General features: G+C 53.6%; 6 protein-coding genes across 6 annotated transcripts; 2 read left to right on the forward strand and 4 right to left on the reverse strand.

Annotated features, from left to right (window-relative positions):
- Nucleotides 1-441: 441 nt before the first annotated feature.
- J4E85_003303 (uncharacterized protein) lies at nucleotides 442-1,290 on the reverse strand (the record flags this gene model as incomplete). Its single annotated transcript, XM_051467571.1, has 3 exons — nucleotides 442-825; nucleotides 879-1,084; nucleotides 1,137-1,290. 3 exons carry the CDS (start codon nucleotides 1,288-1,290, stop codon nucleotides 442-444), a joined length of 744 nt encoding a protein of 247 aa, XP_051328730.1.
- Nucleotides 1,291-1,996: 706 nt separating this feature from the next.
- Nucleotides 1,997-3,995, reverse strand: J4E85_003304 (uncharacterized protein; the record flags this gene model as incomplete). Its single annotated transcript, XM_051467572.1, has 6 exons — nucleotides 1,997-3,129; nucleotides 3,181-3,465; nucleotides 3,515-3,607; nucleotides 3,732-3,776; nucleotides 3,828-3,881; nucleotides 3,992-3,995. 6 exons carry the CDS (start codon nucleotides 3,993-3,995, stop codon nucleotides 1,997-1,999), a joined length of 1,614 nt encoding a protein of 537 aa, XP_051328731.1.
- A 284-nt stretch (nucleotides 3,996-4,279) lies between these two features.
- J4E85_003305 (uncharacterized protein) lies at nucleotides 4,280-5,131 on the forward strand (the record flags this gene model as incomplete). Its single annotated transcript, XM_051467573.1, has 2 exons — nucleotides 4,280-4,361; nucleotides 4,494-5,131. The coding sequence occupies 2 exons, from the start codon at nucleotides 4,280-4,282 to the stop codon at nucleotides 5,129-5,131; spliced, it is 720 nt and encodes a 239-aa protein (XP_051328732.1).
- Nucleotides 5,132-6,346: 1,215 nt separating this feature from the next.
- J4E85_003306 (uncharacterized protein) lies at nucleotides 6,347-7,432 on the reverse strand (the record flags this gene model as incomplete). The annotated part of the gene is made up of 2 exons (XM_051467574.1): nucleotides 6,347-7,142; nucleotides 7,200-7,432. The coding sequence occupies 2 exons, from the start codon at nucleotides 7,430-7,432 to the stop codon at nucleotides 6,347-6,349; spliced, it is 1,029 nt and encodes a 342-aa protein (XP_051328733.1).
- Nucleotides 7,433-9,149: 1,717 nt separating this feature from the next.
- J4E85_003307 (uncharacterized protein) lies at nucleotides 9,150-10,605 on the forward strand (the record flags this gene model as incomplete). The annotated part of the gene is made up of 4 exons (XM_051467575.1): nucleotides 9,150-9,329; nucleotides 9,378-9,538; nucleotides 9,591-9,936; nucleotides 9,994-10,605. 4 exons carry the CDS (start codon nucleotides 9,150-9,152, stop codon nucleotides 10,603-10,605), a joined length of 1,299 nt encoding a protein of 432 aa, XP_051328734.1.
- Nucleotides 10,606-13,119: 2,514 nt separating this feature from the next.
- On the reverse strand, nucleotides 13,120-14,031 carry J4E85_003308 (uncharacterized protein; the record flags this gene model as incomplete). The annotated part of the gene is made up of 3 exons (XM_051467576.1): nucleotides 13,120-13,411; nucleotides 13,464-13,900; nucleotides 13,960-14,031. The coding sequence occupies 3 exons, from the start codon at nucleotides 14,029-14,031 to the stop codon at nucleotides 13,120-13,122; spliced, it is 801 nt and encodes a 266-aa protein (XP_051328735.1).
- Nucleotides 14,032-14,765: the final 734 nt, after the last annotated feature.

Raw genomic sequence — 14,765 nt, forward strand, 5'->3', positions numbered from 1 at the left:
GGTACGCTTCCGCTCGGTTCGTATGATGATGGATTGGGGCAACACCCATGGACGTGTCGATTTCCTAGCTCAACTAATTGGAATGAAACACTATATGCATCGCAAGACACGAAAAGGAAAGTGATAGCGTAGGCGATCGCCGCCAAAGCAAGATATCGAAGTTGGACACAGGCCGAGCACATCTGACGTATTGTGGCGCACGTACCGGGATCCTGCGTCGTGAACCCTGTTCGCGGCACGTCAACGGCGATCGACTAGACGTTAGCATCGCTGCACCACATGCAAGGGAAAGGACCAGACATTTTTAGCGGGTTTCTTCCTCCTAGCCTGCTACAACGGGCGTAATCGAAGCAGTATACCACTGCATCGACAACCCAGAGGCCTACATTGCCCTGGAGTCCATCAGGTCTTCGGCATGGTGTGCTGTTGTAGACTGCAGCATCATGTAACAGAAGATCTACTGACAAAGGCTAAGAACTCGCAGCCGTCAGGCAGGTCTCCAAACGGCCACTTTATACCGTCCTCCTTGATGACATTCAGCGCAGCCAGGGGCTCAGCGTGATCAACCCAGAATGCAGTGTCAGCGCAGCAAACAGCACCTGTGTGATCACCCTGATCAAATAAGGAGCCCGTAGGTTTAGCCATCTTGACGTAAGGAACTGGCGAGGAATCCATAATGGCGGGTACAAGCTCTTTAATCCCGCTCAAATCCACCTTCTCGATCCCATGTCCAAAGGCTCGCAGAGCAGCACGGATAGTAGCCGGATGAGAAGAGAGAATTCCGAAACTGTGGTCGTGCTTGTTTTCGCGCAAATGTGATAAAATCTGCAAGGTTCAGTGAATGCTGGCGAAGGTCAAAAGTTCGTGTGAAGACAAACCTTTGTAGCCAGCCCGTTGCGCCTGAAATCCCGACTGACACATAGTTGAGTGATCCAGCCGATTCTGCGGCCCTCATAGTCCCAGAAAGTGGCAAAGGTGTGTCCCACAAGATTGCCATCGACCGTAGCGCGTACCAGAATGCTGTCGGTTCCCGGAGCAAGGGACTGCTCACGAAGACGGTTTTTGGACATCTTCACGGGGTGTCCTACAAGGGCATTAACATTGCCTTCATTGAAAAGCTAAGATAATGCACATACCCGGCTTGCAGAATTTACCAAATGTGCCCATTTTCTCTTCAGCGAGAGGACCCCAGATTCCATAGTCAGAGGAAAAGAGCTCAGCCGCTTGAGCGATCATCTCTTCCGAGACATCAGGGCCCTGAATCTTCTCGATGACAATAGTGCCAGACATAGTGTGGATGATTGTTGTTTGCTAATTCCAAAATTGTAGTTATAACAAGGCAGGATGACCACGACCAAAGAATAGATTTCCTAGTCTCAACTCGAACCATGGTCTGCATGCTTGAACCCTTGACAACGGCCCACCCCTGTCAGACCCTCATACGAACTCTATATACACATCACAGTAATGAACCGCATTATCGCAAGCGTGCGTCAGAAATTGGAGTGTAGATACTTTCGAAATTCTTGTTGCAGCTAAATACATGCCAGTGCATACCATCCCTCTAGTCCCCTAATACAGATCCATCAAAGACAGCTTGGCTGGGCCACGACAACAGACACTGATGGCGAGAGGAGATGATCGAAAATATGGCATATCCTATATTTACCGGATGTGGAAGGTCTAGGAGGACGACCAATACTTTTTGGAAACGAGCAGCGCCAAGGAACGGCATCGTAAGGGCCATGCAGAAAGAAGCTCATAAAACGTCCCAAGTCCAGCCACGGACGCCTTGCAAATCGCGCTCGGATGAACAGGGCTGTCGAAAGGACGATGATTGTGCAGTGATGCAACAATATGGGAAAACCGCCGAACAAAAACAGCTGTGATAAACAGCAAAGCCCAGAAACACAAAGGACGCCACCACGCCGTCGGATATGCGTTGCGTTCATCCCAGATACAGCATCGGGGCTAGTCTCAATATTGATACGTCCACCTAAGACGCGATGGCGCGGGCCGGGGCGCCTCCGCCTCCTCGGCGGTTGTTCTTAACGTTCTTGGTGGGCTTGGTGACAGTGCTCCAGCCATCGTCGTCCATGACCTCGGTAGTAGTGCCTTCAGGTGCAGGAGCTGTGCTGGACTTCCGCCTCCATGAGCCTTGCTCAGCCTTCGGTGGGTCGCGAGTGACTTCTTGTGGCTTAACGTCCTTGTCGTGTACAATCTCTCCCTCGGCGTCCTCATCCTGGCCGGCAGAGTTACCCTCATCCACCCGTTGGAGGATCTCGAAGTTGGACTTGGGCTTCTCCTCGCTATCGTTGTCCTCCTTCTTTGTCGGCGTTGGCTGTGCTGAGTCCTTGGGCGCTGGCTTCTCCGCGGCTTCCTTGGCCTTCTTCTCCTCACGCGCCTTGTCATCGGCTTCCTTCTTCTGGCGCAAAGCAAGTTGCCTCTTCTCCTCGATCTCTTTCTCACGAGCAGCGGTGTCGATGGGTCGGGCGGCACCGAACGGGTTGGGCTTGTCCGAAGGAGTGGACGCGTCTTGAGCTGGTTGAGCCTCGGAGACGGTTCGCTTGGCCAGGTTCAAGCGAGGGCGGCCAGCGGGTGCAGCGGCCTGCGGTGCCGGTGATGATGGCGTGCTAGCGTCGGGTGTGGATGTTGGCGACTTGATAGGCGCATCGGGGCGCATCTTGGATCGCCACTGGTTGTCATTGTCTGCCGCAGTAGGCTGCCTCTCAAATTGCGGTCGCTCCTGGAACTCACGGCGGGGCCCACGAGAGCCCTCAGTGCCTTGGCCCTCGCCCCAGGCGGGGGACTGTCGGCGGCCCTCGCGGGGACCTCCTTCGAAGCCACCTCGAGTGCGGCCGCCTTCGCTGGGAGGAGGGGCAGCGGATGGAGAAAGGGGTCCTCGGCGCTCCCAGTTGCCAAAGTCGCGGGGCTTTCCGTCGCTCTCGAATGGAGGTGGGCGGCGACGCTCACCACGCTCGCTGCCGGCGTCGGATCCTGCGTCGAAAGCGCGGTCACGGCCCGAGCCGAAGCCGCCGCGTCCGGAGCTGCTGCGCTGGCCAGGTAGATCAGGGAGGGGTCCCTTTCGGGTCCAGTCTGTGATGACGCGGGCTTCTTCGCGGTCCTTGGCTGTGACTTGTCAGTAATTGTTTGAGTGCATCCTGTAGACGCATGACGTACGGGGTTCAGCGACGCTGACACGGATATTCCTGCCCTGGAAAGATGTGCCAGACAGGTCAAGCGCCTTCTTCAGTCCATCAACGCTGCCGAATTCGACGTAGCCGAAACCCTTGGGCTTTCGGTCCAGTTTGTCCTCGACGATGCGCACGTTGGTCACCTCGCAGTCGGCGAAGAAGTCGGTCACGTCGCCCTCGGTGGCATCGAAGGAGAGGTTGCCCAGGTGGGCGGTGTACGGGGGCTTGGAGGGCATGGGGAGCGCCTCGCGAGTTGCGAATCCACGGTCGGCTGGGGCGTTGTTAGTATATGCGAATGCGTGTAAGTATGCTCTCCTCACCGTAGCTGCCAGCGCGGTCAGCACCGAAGCCGCTGCCGCCGCCAGAGCCAAAGGTAGGCCTGTCGCCGCCATAGCCAGAGCTTCTACCGGCACCTAAAAATGTGTAAGTCTTCCGTCATGGGCATGTTCGCGCTGCGACAGTTGGTGGGGTGTATTACCGGCTCCTGCAAACGTTAGTACACCAGGCCACTCTCTAGGGAGAATGCGTGTCACTCACCAGGCATTGGCGCGTCCTCCATTTCGTCGGCCCATGATCCTAGCGCTGCTACATGTCAGTCGTCTGCGCGCTCGGGGGCAGGTAGGCGGGGCGTACATTGGTCATTTAGGAATTCTCCCAGGCCCATGGTCTGTTGCTTCTTCTTGGGCGCTACAGCACATCGTCAGCCATGGCTTCTTGTTTTGGGCGCGGTACAGAGCGGGGCAAAAAAGCCGGCTCGAGTGACGCCTGCAATTTGCGTGCGCACCACGGCGACGTACCCATGATTGCGGTTTGGCAGACTGTGCGCGAGTAGGTTCGGCGCGCTGTCTGATTCGGGTCTGGAGAGCGGTCTCTTGCTCTCGGGTGTGGTCTTGGTGGTTGCGGGGTCTGTGGTTGAAGCGTGTGTGGGGTGAGTTCTTGAGACTTTCCCGAACGGAAATCTTAAGCTCAGGCTGTGCGTTCGTTGGGCCTCGCTTAGTCAGCGCCTTTGCTTTTCCAACGGCGGCGAACCTTGCATTGTCATTACCCGAATCTGGTCCACGACCTTCAGCCCCCATGAAAGAGCGATGAAAGCCAAACATGACCCAGACCAGGTCACGCAGCCCCTCGAGGTTGCCCGGCAAGCACTCTATATTGGTGGAGCCTCAGGTACGCACATGGTCTTTTCACCACTCCATATAGTCTCGCTTCATTGTAGTCGTGCGCTTCCATTTCACTTCTGCATAATCGTCGTCTTGTCAGCTTTTTCTCAGCTCATGAATTTTGCCTAACCTGGTCCAGCCATCCCTGGCACTGTGATTGGTGCCTTCTACGGTACTATCCGCACGCAAACTCCGGTTCTCTTCTCCATCGTTTCAGGAGCGCAATGGTTCGCCATTGGCAGCACGTTCTGGGGCATCCGCACGTCAGTCCTCAACCACGCTGGCTTACTCAACTGGTGGAACCTCACTCGCGGGGCACCCGTCTATCCTCGTACCGACCTCAACCCAACCACCTCTGACAAGGTTCGCGCGTCAGCCCTTGCTGGTGGACTGACTGGATTTAACCTCGGCCTCCTCTTTCGCGGCCCTCGGAATGTCATCCCTGGTACCATCATGTTCACTCTGTTCGGCTGGGCAGGACAACATGGGTACAATTACCTCGACGCCAAAAACTCCAGCGAAATCCAGGAACGAGCGAGAGGTGAAGCCAAGCCCAAGGAGAACTTTATGCAAAAGATTGCAAAGAGCAAGTGGAGCCCGATGCAAGTCTTGACCGACGACGACTACGAGAACATGATGCAGGAAAAGCTTCTTCGGGTCGAGGCCCAGATCGCGGTGATTGACGACAAGATTGATATATTGAAGAAGCAAGCGTTCGAGTTGGAGACGCAGCGGAAGATGAAGGAGATGCAAGAGCAGGGACAAACCACCAAGTGAGGAATGACCTTTTAGCCATGCATATCGTAGACTTGAGACCTGGATTGTGTTATGTAAGATATGTTTCATTTCTCTTTCTTGGTGAATCCCTAGCATTTTTCTTTCCCATTGCTCAACAGGTGATCTAGCTATGTGTTATCATCATTTCACCGAATACTTGTCTCACTCATCGTCCCACTTCTTCTCTTGACCCTCATTATCATCATACGTGTGCGCTTGGTCACGTAATTCTGCTCCTTCATTATGCAAACTCAATGTCTCCAAGTTGTGGCTCGAGTATGGAAGGACATCACAGCTCGAAGTGGCGCCACAAGTGAGCCCATACACGTCAGTGGCCTCATAGCTGATCCGCAGTAGCTAAGCATTACCGTTACTTCTTGAATACCCGGCGTAGCCTCCGCCCTTTGCTCGAGGCTTCTCAGTAGCGATAGACCTTCGATTTGAAAAACGGCCATCAAGCACTGCGGCCGCCTCCCCCGAGCTCGTCATCACTCTCACCACCATCACTTTTGCTTCCCGCCGGCGCCCCGACCCTCCGCCATCGCACAACAAACACCCAAAATGCAAACGCGCAAGCCCGCGCGCACACAGCGCTCTCACCAGGCAACCAAGCTTTCGCTTCCAAGCCCGCCTTCACTCCACCTCAGATTCCACCCCACACTCCACACCATCTCCCCCAATATATAGCACCTAAATCCCCAATCTTCCATCAACAAGCCACCTTGGCTGAAGTTCGAGAGGAACGACCAAAGACAGGAGCCCGCAACCACAATATTAACGGCTTCCGAATGGTTAATCGGTCCAGACCCAACTCACCCAAAGGCGCCTTGTTCGATTCCCCAGTCTGCCTTTAGGAACATGTGGACCCTTGAAGGATACAACAGACAACAATGTCCAGAAACGAAAAATCAGCAATGGTTAGACGTCGTCTTCTATCTTCGGATAGAAGATGCTTTTTTGCTCTTTTTTGCAACGTTGTTTTCACTATGTTCTACTTTCTGCTCTGCGTGTATATTTTACTTACATGGAAGGCATCTAGCATTCTCTACATAAATCTGCGTTACGCAAAAGCTAGAGAAAGAAAGAGAGGTGTAAGATAGCTAAGAAGAGCTTGCTTTATAGCGACAGCAGTTTGTAAGAGGCTTGAGATAAATGCAGAGAAGCTTTACTTTTGCATCTCTTTGCGGTATGTACACATGGCTAACGCGACATACTCTACTGCTTGACGTCAATTGGCTTACCGCCCTGCTCTCCACTCTTCAAACAACTCTCTAAGATCTCTAGATCCTTCAACGCCTCCTCAGGACTCTGCATCTCGTTCCTCTTTCCTTGCTCTAGACTCTTTGCCCAAGCCTTGATCTCCTGGTTCACGCCGTTGCCCTCATCGGGAAACTCCTTCGTCTCTGGGTCTTTACCATCCATGGTGATGGTGACCTTGCCACGAGCAACGTGAACTGAGCCCTTCTCGCAGGCAACCAGGTACTCAGAGCCAGTGTCGGTGGTGCCAAAGCAAATGGACAGAGTACCAGAAGCATCGTTGTCCAGCTGCATAGTGGCATTGAGTGTGTCGACAGGCGGAAGGTGCTCCTGAAGCTGCGCGGTGAAAGCGCTGACCTTCTTGATCTTTCGGCCGCCACCTTGTAGCAAAAGACGCGTCGCCGCTACGAAGTGCACGCCACCGTCAAGCACGAAGCCACCCTGGTGATCCGGCTTCTTGCGCCATTCCGTCTCGTAGTACTTGCTGCCCGCCGAAACCATGGCAGCAACACGTACGCGGAAGGTAAGGATGCGGCCCAGGGAAGCGACCTGCTCAGAACCCCAGACGTAGGAGTCGATGAAGCGGAAGTTCTCGGCTACGGTGTAGATTGCAGAGGTGTTGGAGGAGTCTTGTGTCCATGAGAGCAGTTCGCGTGCGGTCGCTAGATCTTTCGCGATGGGCTTCTCCGCAAAAACATGTTTGCCAGCTGCGAGCGCTTTCTTGATGTAGTCAGGTTGGGCGAGGATCGGTAGTCTGAGTTGCGATATGTTAGCAACTCATGCTCTGCACTTTGTTAAGCAATATACGTACGCGATGACTACGCCCTTTACATCATCCCTCTTCAGTAGGTCCTCGAACTTCTTGCCATCCTGATCGTCGCTGTAGAGTTCGACATCAGACAGTTTCTCGGATAGAGCTTTTGCCGATTTGAGTGATCGCGAGTAGACTGCTTTTAGGCTCAATGACGGGGTGTCTTGAATGGCGGGCAAGTGTTCTTCTTTGGCGAAGATGCCGCTTCCAATGATAGCTATGCCGATAGACATCTTGATGAATATTCCGCAAGTTGATGGCACAGGAGTTTCTTGAAGATCTTGGACAGCTCACTCTCCTCGAGATATGTAGTCCCAATAACGGCTGTACTGCGGCTAAATGGCAATTGTAGCGGAGGAAATAGTAATCTCTTCCAATAGTAATCGTTTCCAATAGCATCTACGCCATGACCCATCGCGGGGTACATGTCGCTGCCCCACGATGGCGATGACGTCGGGCACCATACCGCAAATGGTCAAGGGCGATCAGCTCCACGGGTTGCCGACTTTGTCGCAGTCGGCCTTCCATCAACATCGACATCGTACAACGCCCATCGCACATTCTTAAGCTTCTTGTCCTGCATGATCGACGCGACTTTCATGCGTACCATGTCGCGCATTGGACACGCGATCATCACGCGTCTTGTCTTCGGCAGTTGAAGCGAAACGTGAAGAGCGCTCAACATTCGCGCATGAACGCGTGTGCTATGCTGATGACAGTCACAGAGGGCAGCTTGGATTACTGAGAGTCGTCGCAATGCTTACAGAAGATTTGGGCATTCGCACCCAAGGCGCAACACGCCAACGGTTGTATCATCTGTTCCAGGGTCAGGCACCACACGCGCCATCGGATCTACCTGTCTACCTCCACCTCCCGATAACATAAAACGGTCCCAACAAGACAGCACTGTGGCGCACCATGTCATCACATCACCGCGTGGATATGCTTGTGATGGTGTCTTGGCAGATGTCAATGTCCAAAGCAACTGGTAACGGCTGAGACGCGTCCACAACCAACTATCAACGGCTGCATCGATAGATATGCTGCCAGGCAGGCATGATTTCCGTGTATTTTCGGACACTGGGGTTTTCTACGACCGCGGATTCTGCTTTCGCTGGGGCGTATATATCTCTGGGAAGTTCCGACATACTGAAACACGTTGCGTTGGACGTCGCGTTCGGCTAGCCCTGGTCAGGCTTCGGCAGTCAAGCCCATGCAAGGCGTCGATCGACGAGCATGGTTGGTATATCGCTCTGTCTCAAACGCTTCAGCGTAGTTTCGTTAGTATCAGGCTACCCTTGATGCCTCGAGCCCTATCGCAATGCGGTCATAAGAAAGGTTGGCCCAAGGCACTCATCGTTCAGAGCTGGCCTCGCTGTCCTACTGCTGCTGCTTCATTCATTATACATTCTAATTACTCTTTCTCAACGCAGCGCGTTCGAGAAGACTGCCGGCAGTCAACTACATTCCTTCCATTCCTACTATTCTTTCTCTTTCACGTTCGCAGACCTAGGTACCACCAAAATGGGTTTCGGAATTCTAGAAGACCGCCATATGGCAGCTCCTCCGGGAACATCTACCATCAACGACTCTGAACCTGCCCGTAGGATACATTCGTCGAAACAGTAACACGGTGTCACTAATCCCTGTTCAGTAGACTCAAAGGTTGATTTCAGCGACGTCAAGCGCGATGGCGATGTTATCCTGCAGCCGCAGCCTTCGGATAGTCCCAACGACCCGCTCAACTGGTGAGAGACCATTGAATTTCTGTCACGATACGTTGTCTCACTCGCGACAGGTCACCGAAAAGGAAGGAATGCATCATGATTCTGCTCGCTTTCAGTTCCGGTGTAACAACAGCGTAAGCATCGAAGACACTCCATTGTTTCCACAAGCTGAGTCTCCGCAAGTCTTGGACCCATGGTGACACCCGCACTTCCACTCATCGCCATGAAGTACAACGTCAGCATCGATATGGTTTCCAGTCTGATCATTGGCTTTCTCGCCTTTTGGATCGGTTTCACCACGTTCTTCACGGCTGCTGGAGCGAATATCTGGGGCAAGCGACCCTTCTTCATCATTTCCACTGTGATCCTTCTTGCAACGAACGTGTGGGGATTCTTCACCAGGGTGTGTATCGAGAGATGAGCTACACCGGTCTTCGTTGACGTAATGCAGTCCTTCGTCTCTCTCGCTGTCATGCGAGTCGTGCAAGGTATTGCATCAGCACCCCTCGAGACACTTGTCACCTCCACAGTATCCGACATGTACTTTGTACACCAAAGAGGTACTAGGATCGCAGTCTGGGGTTGCATGCTAGCCTCTGGTGTGCTTCTCGGGTAAGTTCCTCTCCACCCAGTTCATCGCCTCTGCGTACTGACCCAGTCTTAGTCAGACAATCGCCGGTGCTATCATTCAGAACGTTTCTTTCGAGGCAACGTTCGGTATCTCCGCACTGATCTTCATCCCGATCCTCTTCGGCATGTACTTCTTCGTCGTCGAGACCACCTACTATGGCGCCCGTCCTACCACGGACAAGCTTGCCGTCAATGAGAAGCACAAGTCCGTTTCCTCCGTTTTCGAGCTCGAAGAAGAGAGAGAGTCATACCACAGCCAGCTAGCGCTCTTCCGTGGCCGCTTGTCGCAAGAATCATTCTGGAAGAACGCTTGGAAGCCTGTGCCGCTCATCGCATTCCCAGCAGTGCTGTTCAGCACTATCGTGTATGGGTCGTACTTTGTGAGTAATTCATCCGGTTTCTGCGAGACATGCGCTGACTATTCCTTTTCTTTCTAGACGTGGCTGCTCACCATCTCCGTTCTCTCCGTCAACATCTTCTCCGCGCCACCGTACTCGCTGAACCCAGCACAAGTTGGTCTTACCAACCTACCTCTCCTCGTTGTCGCACTTATCGGCTCGCCCCTGTCCGGCTGGACAGCCGATGCTCTCGCGAAGTTCATGGCCCGCCGCAACAAGGGTGTCTTCGAGCCTGAATTCCGCCTGACTCTGATGGTACCTGCCGTCATCTTTGCGACAATCGGTTTCCTCGGCTTTGGTATGAGCACTTCTGCTGGCTACCCCATCGTTTGGCCCTTGGTATTCATGTCCATTCACTCGCTCTCCGTGCCGTTCGCGTCGACAGCCAGTCTGACCTACGTCATTGACTGCCACCCCAAAGATGCAAACCAGGCTTTCGTCACCATCAACTTCACAAAGGCGGTGTTCACCTTCATCGCAACAACCTACGCGAACGGCATCATGGCCAACATCGGACCACGCGCGGTGTTCGACGGCATCACGGTCATCAACCTGGGAATTTGTGCGCTTACCATTCCGGCGTATGTGTTTGGCAAGAGGTTCAGGAGTTTGGTGGCGCGGAGCTCGTTTGGTAAGAAGATCTCTGGCTGAGAGCTTGGGCCGTGCGTGCGTCTTCTACTGCGACGGCAAGGCTTAAGTTCAAAGGGATGGTGATGACATATGTAGTTTCATGAATACACACAGTCGTTATAGATCTGAATTATCACAAATGCACCGTTTTCATGATGAGACAGTGTAGGGATTGTGCTACTTGGGCGAGCTGGTCCGCGTTGGGTTGATCACAGGAGCAGCTTCAGATTACCGGAGTGGATACCGTGACTTTGAACGCGTACTGTGTTGTCTGATCTGCGTAAGGGGACATTGTGACTCAATGGGGAGAGGTATGATACAGCAAGTAAACTTTTGTATTTGAAGAGAATTCTTTGGTATCGTGAATCTAAATATAATGCAACCACACCCAAACGCCGTTGGCAACTTCTGTAGTGCCCTGTGCCAAACATCCCACGATCTTTTCGTGAGTGAGCACATGCGTCCCGCGCTTGGTGCAAGTCCTTGCATGATAATTTTGGTCTTGCGATACATCCAAGCGGTTCTCTGCACTCTGGGTCGTCACTCCTGACGGCGCGATATGGTGGCACAGATTTTCGCGTCTCGGCGTTCGTGTCGCATCAAGGTCCGTCTGCTAGACAAAAGCAAGCGATCTGCTGTTGACTGTGATGTCCTTGGAGTCGTATGTGGGTCGAGCGTTATTCGCTGAAATTGAATAGTAACTCGATGCTTCAGTTCGTCACTCGTCTCGCACCGCCATCCATCTCTCTAGCGCCTGGTCTTTGCGACAACATCTGTGCCATGGACTGCGACGCATTCGACGCTGACGAAGTTGCGTATCTGGGGCTTAGTGGCGATGTCAGGCTGGCTCGTCGTGATGTCGAGATGTTGATGGATGATGGAGATGATGAGGTTGCGTTCTTGAGGAAGACGCGCGCAGGTGGGAATTGGCTGACTGGCGGCATTGTGATTGTGTATGCGAGCTGTGTTGTTGGTCTGATGTCGTATGCTCGAGGATGAAACGTGGTGATTGTTCGGTGGTAATAAGAGCAGGGCTTGTTATTTGATGTCGTCGATACGATGGTACGATGTGTAGTAACCGGATGTTGGATGTCTCCTCCCAGCTGATGGAATGTCTGTTATAAGCAAAAAGCGTAGCAAGAGCAGCAACCACTCATCTTATATCCATCCACGAATCCAAATTGACTCACCCAACTAGACCCACACTAACTCTCTACCCTCGGAGTCACAAGCAACTCGCCCATCCACGCAAGCCTCTAGCGCGCGTGCCCCCCAAACCCGCCCGCGCCGTGACATGTGAAGCCCTTCCCGTTTCGAGCCATGATCACCCCACGGCATCGTGAGCATCACGTCTTGCACATGCGGATCCGGACCCAATCGGCGGACAATTCTCGTTCCAAAGGAGACGACTACGACCAACGCAGACTAAACGACATGCACGCGATCGTGGGTTGCGTCCAGCTCATCTAGCTCCCGTTACCCCGGGTGGGTTTTCCGTGTGCGACTACGGTGCTTTGAGCAATTTGTCTTTTCCCCCAGTTTGCGCGAGCCGACCCTCCACCTCCACCCCCCAAACGCCCGGAAAAGCAAAAAAGGGCCGAGAGGCGCATCGCATTGCGCATTGTACTTGCAGCTTACACACCTACACAATTCGAGAAGCAGCCAAGGTGCCGAGGCGTGTGATGGTAGTTGGTGCGTGTTTGAACTTTGTATGGTGCTCGTGTGTGTGCTTGTTTGGAGATGGGAGGCTGCGACACGTCATGCACGGAGCCTAAAGTGCGGGGTGGGCCTCCGCGAACACTGGCTAGGGCGAAGCAACGGCGTCTGGTTTGACGACCACAGAGCTTCTAGCATGCTTCCACCGAATGTTTGGACAAGTTTTAGCCTGAGATGAAAGATACGACGCGAGGTAGATCACCGACGTCGGAGGATCTCCCGTGTGTCTGGATACGAGAGATGTTGTTTTGAGCGGAGTAAGTTTAGATGGCATGTACGACACTGGCATGGAGATCGCGATGCGGGGCAGCTGATGGATCACAGGTAACCTCAGCGAACGGTGTAATACCGGCTCTGCTCTACAACGTTTCTTTTGCGGCTTGCACTAGCGCGAAGATATATGCGTAGTACTCATGTATACTGCGGGTGTAACTGCAAAGCAATGCATGTGAGAAGCCAGACTCCGCGGGTATTGAGAAATCAGCCCAACATGTGAGCCCAGTCTCGTCATTGTTGCGGTGTAACGGTGTTCCAAGGCTGCATCCACGACAGCACGTTCAGGCAAATGTCTGGCAAGTCGTAGTCAGAGCAATGACATTACTTTTCCTATCGTACAAGGTCGGCCAACTTTTAGACGTCGCAATATAGTACATCCAAGTCATTATCCAAGCCTTCTGCATCCGCAGCATTGACGTATCTTGCAGCGCACAACTGCGCCCAGGTATCCGAACATGCAAGCATATCCACACGGCACGCATGCTGACATGCCGTTCGTATTATCCAATTGTCCCAAAGAATTCAAAGTCGAGTTCAGGGGATCTAAGCTCGGCCGCTGCGGACGCGCTTGGCTTCGGGACGCTGAAGGTGCGAGGCTGGGATCCAGCTCTCATCGTAGGCCTTTGCGCCAGAAGTGACAGCAGGACCATCAGCACCAACGACGGCAACCTGATCGGCGGGGTCGACCTTCTTGCTCTGGCCCGAAGACGCCTTAGCACGCTCACCACCCTTGCCGCGGCCCTTCTTCTGCGGGAAGAAGGTAGAGATCCAGGTGTTGTAGATGAAGTACACGGTTCCACCGAATGCGCCAAGGAGGACGAGGTACAGGAAAATGCTAGAGAGAAGTAAGTACATGTGTCCAGGCTGAGCGGTGGATTGCTACGTACATCTGGGGGTCGAAGAAGCTAGTGGGCGCCTCAACAATGCTGACAGTCTCGTTGTAGACCGGGACGGTGATGAGGTTGTTCTTGCTGTCCTTCAGCACAGTCACGAGCTGGAGGCGGAGATTCTGGGGGTGCATCTCCGTCGTGAAGCTGTAGGGAATCGTCTCGTTGGCGCCAGCGGGGATCTGGATGGAGTAGCGCTGGCGAGTGAGGTTGCGAAGGACCTGAGATTCTCCCTTGATCTCCTGGATCAACGAGCCACCGACAATGGTGACGCCGACGGGGGTTGGCTCATTGTTGACCACAGACAGACGCGCCTGGGTGGCCTGGCCGTTGACGAGCTTGACGCCGAAGATCTCAGACTGGGGGAAAGAGACGGAAACGGCGACGTTGAGGTTGGGCGTTTGCGGCTCGTCTACTGCTTGTTGCACCTTCTCAGCCTGGAGACGCGACCGTTAGCCATCTGATGTCATGCTGCGTCAGAAAGTTTCGAGCTTACCGCGGGCTCAGCATAGGTGCCGAGAGCTCGGAGAGAGAGCAGGAGCAGAGATGAAAACTTCCAATTGACCATAATGAAGACGACACAAGACGGGGAGAGGGATGAGAGGAGGAGGGACGGCGTGTGGGAACAGATGGGGTAATTCGAACGTGGCTTCTGGGAAGTGACGTCCGGGCGCAGCTGCCTCTTGGCGTCGGAGGACGGAACTAGAGCCGCGGCAATGCGACGCCGTCTCTCCACCTCCTCTCCTACAACGAAGATGGTGGTCAGGTGCACTGCAGCCTACATCAGTATGAACACGAAATGTCGCAAAACCTGAGCGCAATGTAGACTTCTAGGTCATTTTATTTCTATCATCCTTGCGTCAAGATGAGCTATCGCTTGACACTCTCTGTGGCTGGCCCCTTCCAAGTATAGACTGTTCCCTGGTACGCGCCATATCGCGTTGTACATGGCATCCACGCCGCAAATGTCGCTCCTTCTATTTCAGACCCAGCGGCACCCATGATTCTGTAGTTTGCTATAATTGCATATACACCGCCTTGGAGTGGCTGCCCGCCGGCGTTGCGCATGGCTGCATACCGTTAAAAGCCAGACTGGCCGTCTTCACTGCCCAGTGATATTTAATGTCACCGCAGTAACTCACCTTCACTTGCGGTTTCCTATTCGGGCTTGAAAAATCTATACTAACCGCAAAAAGAGCGCTCGAACCTCCTGCACCTGCTTTCTCTCCGCCTTCTCTCATACACGTAAATCGCAGCCATTCGATTCTCTATCATTAAGTCACACACTTGTTCGCCGGTCGC

Source organism: Alternaria conjuncta (assembly GCF_024043145.1).
Source record: "Alternaria conjuncta strain BMP 0040 chromosome Unknown scaffold_4, whole genome shotgun sequence".
In the NCBI taxonomy this organism is placed as follows: Eukaryota; Fungi; Ascomycota; class Dothideomycetes; order Pleosporales; family Pleosporaceae; genus Alternaria; species Alternaria conjuncta.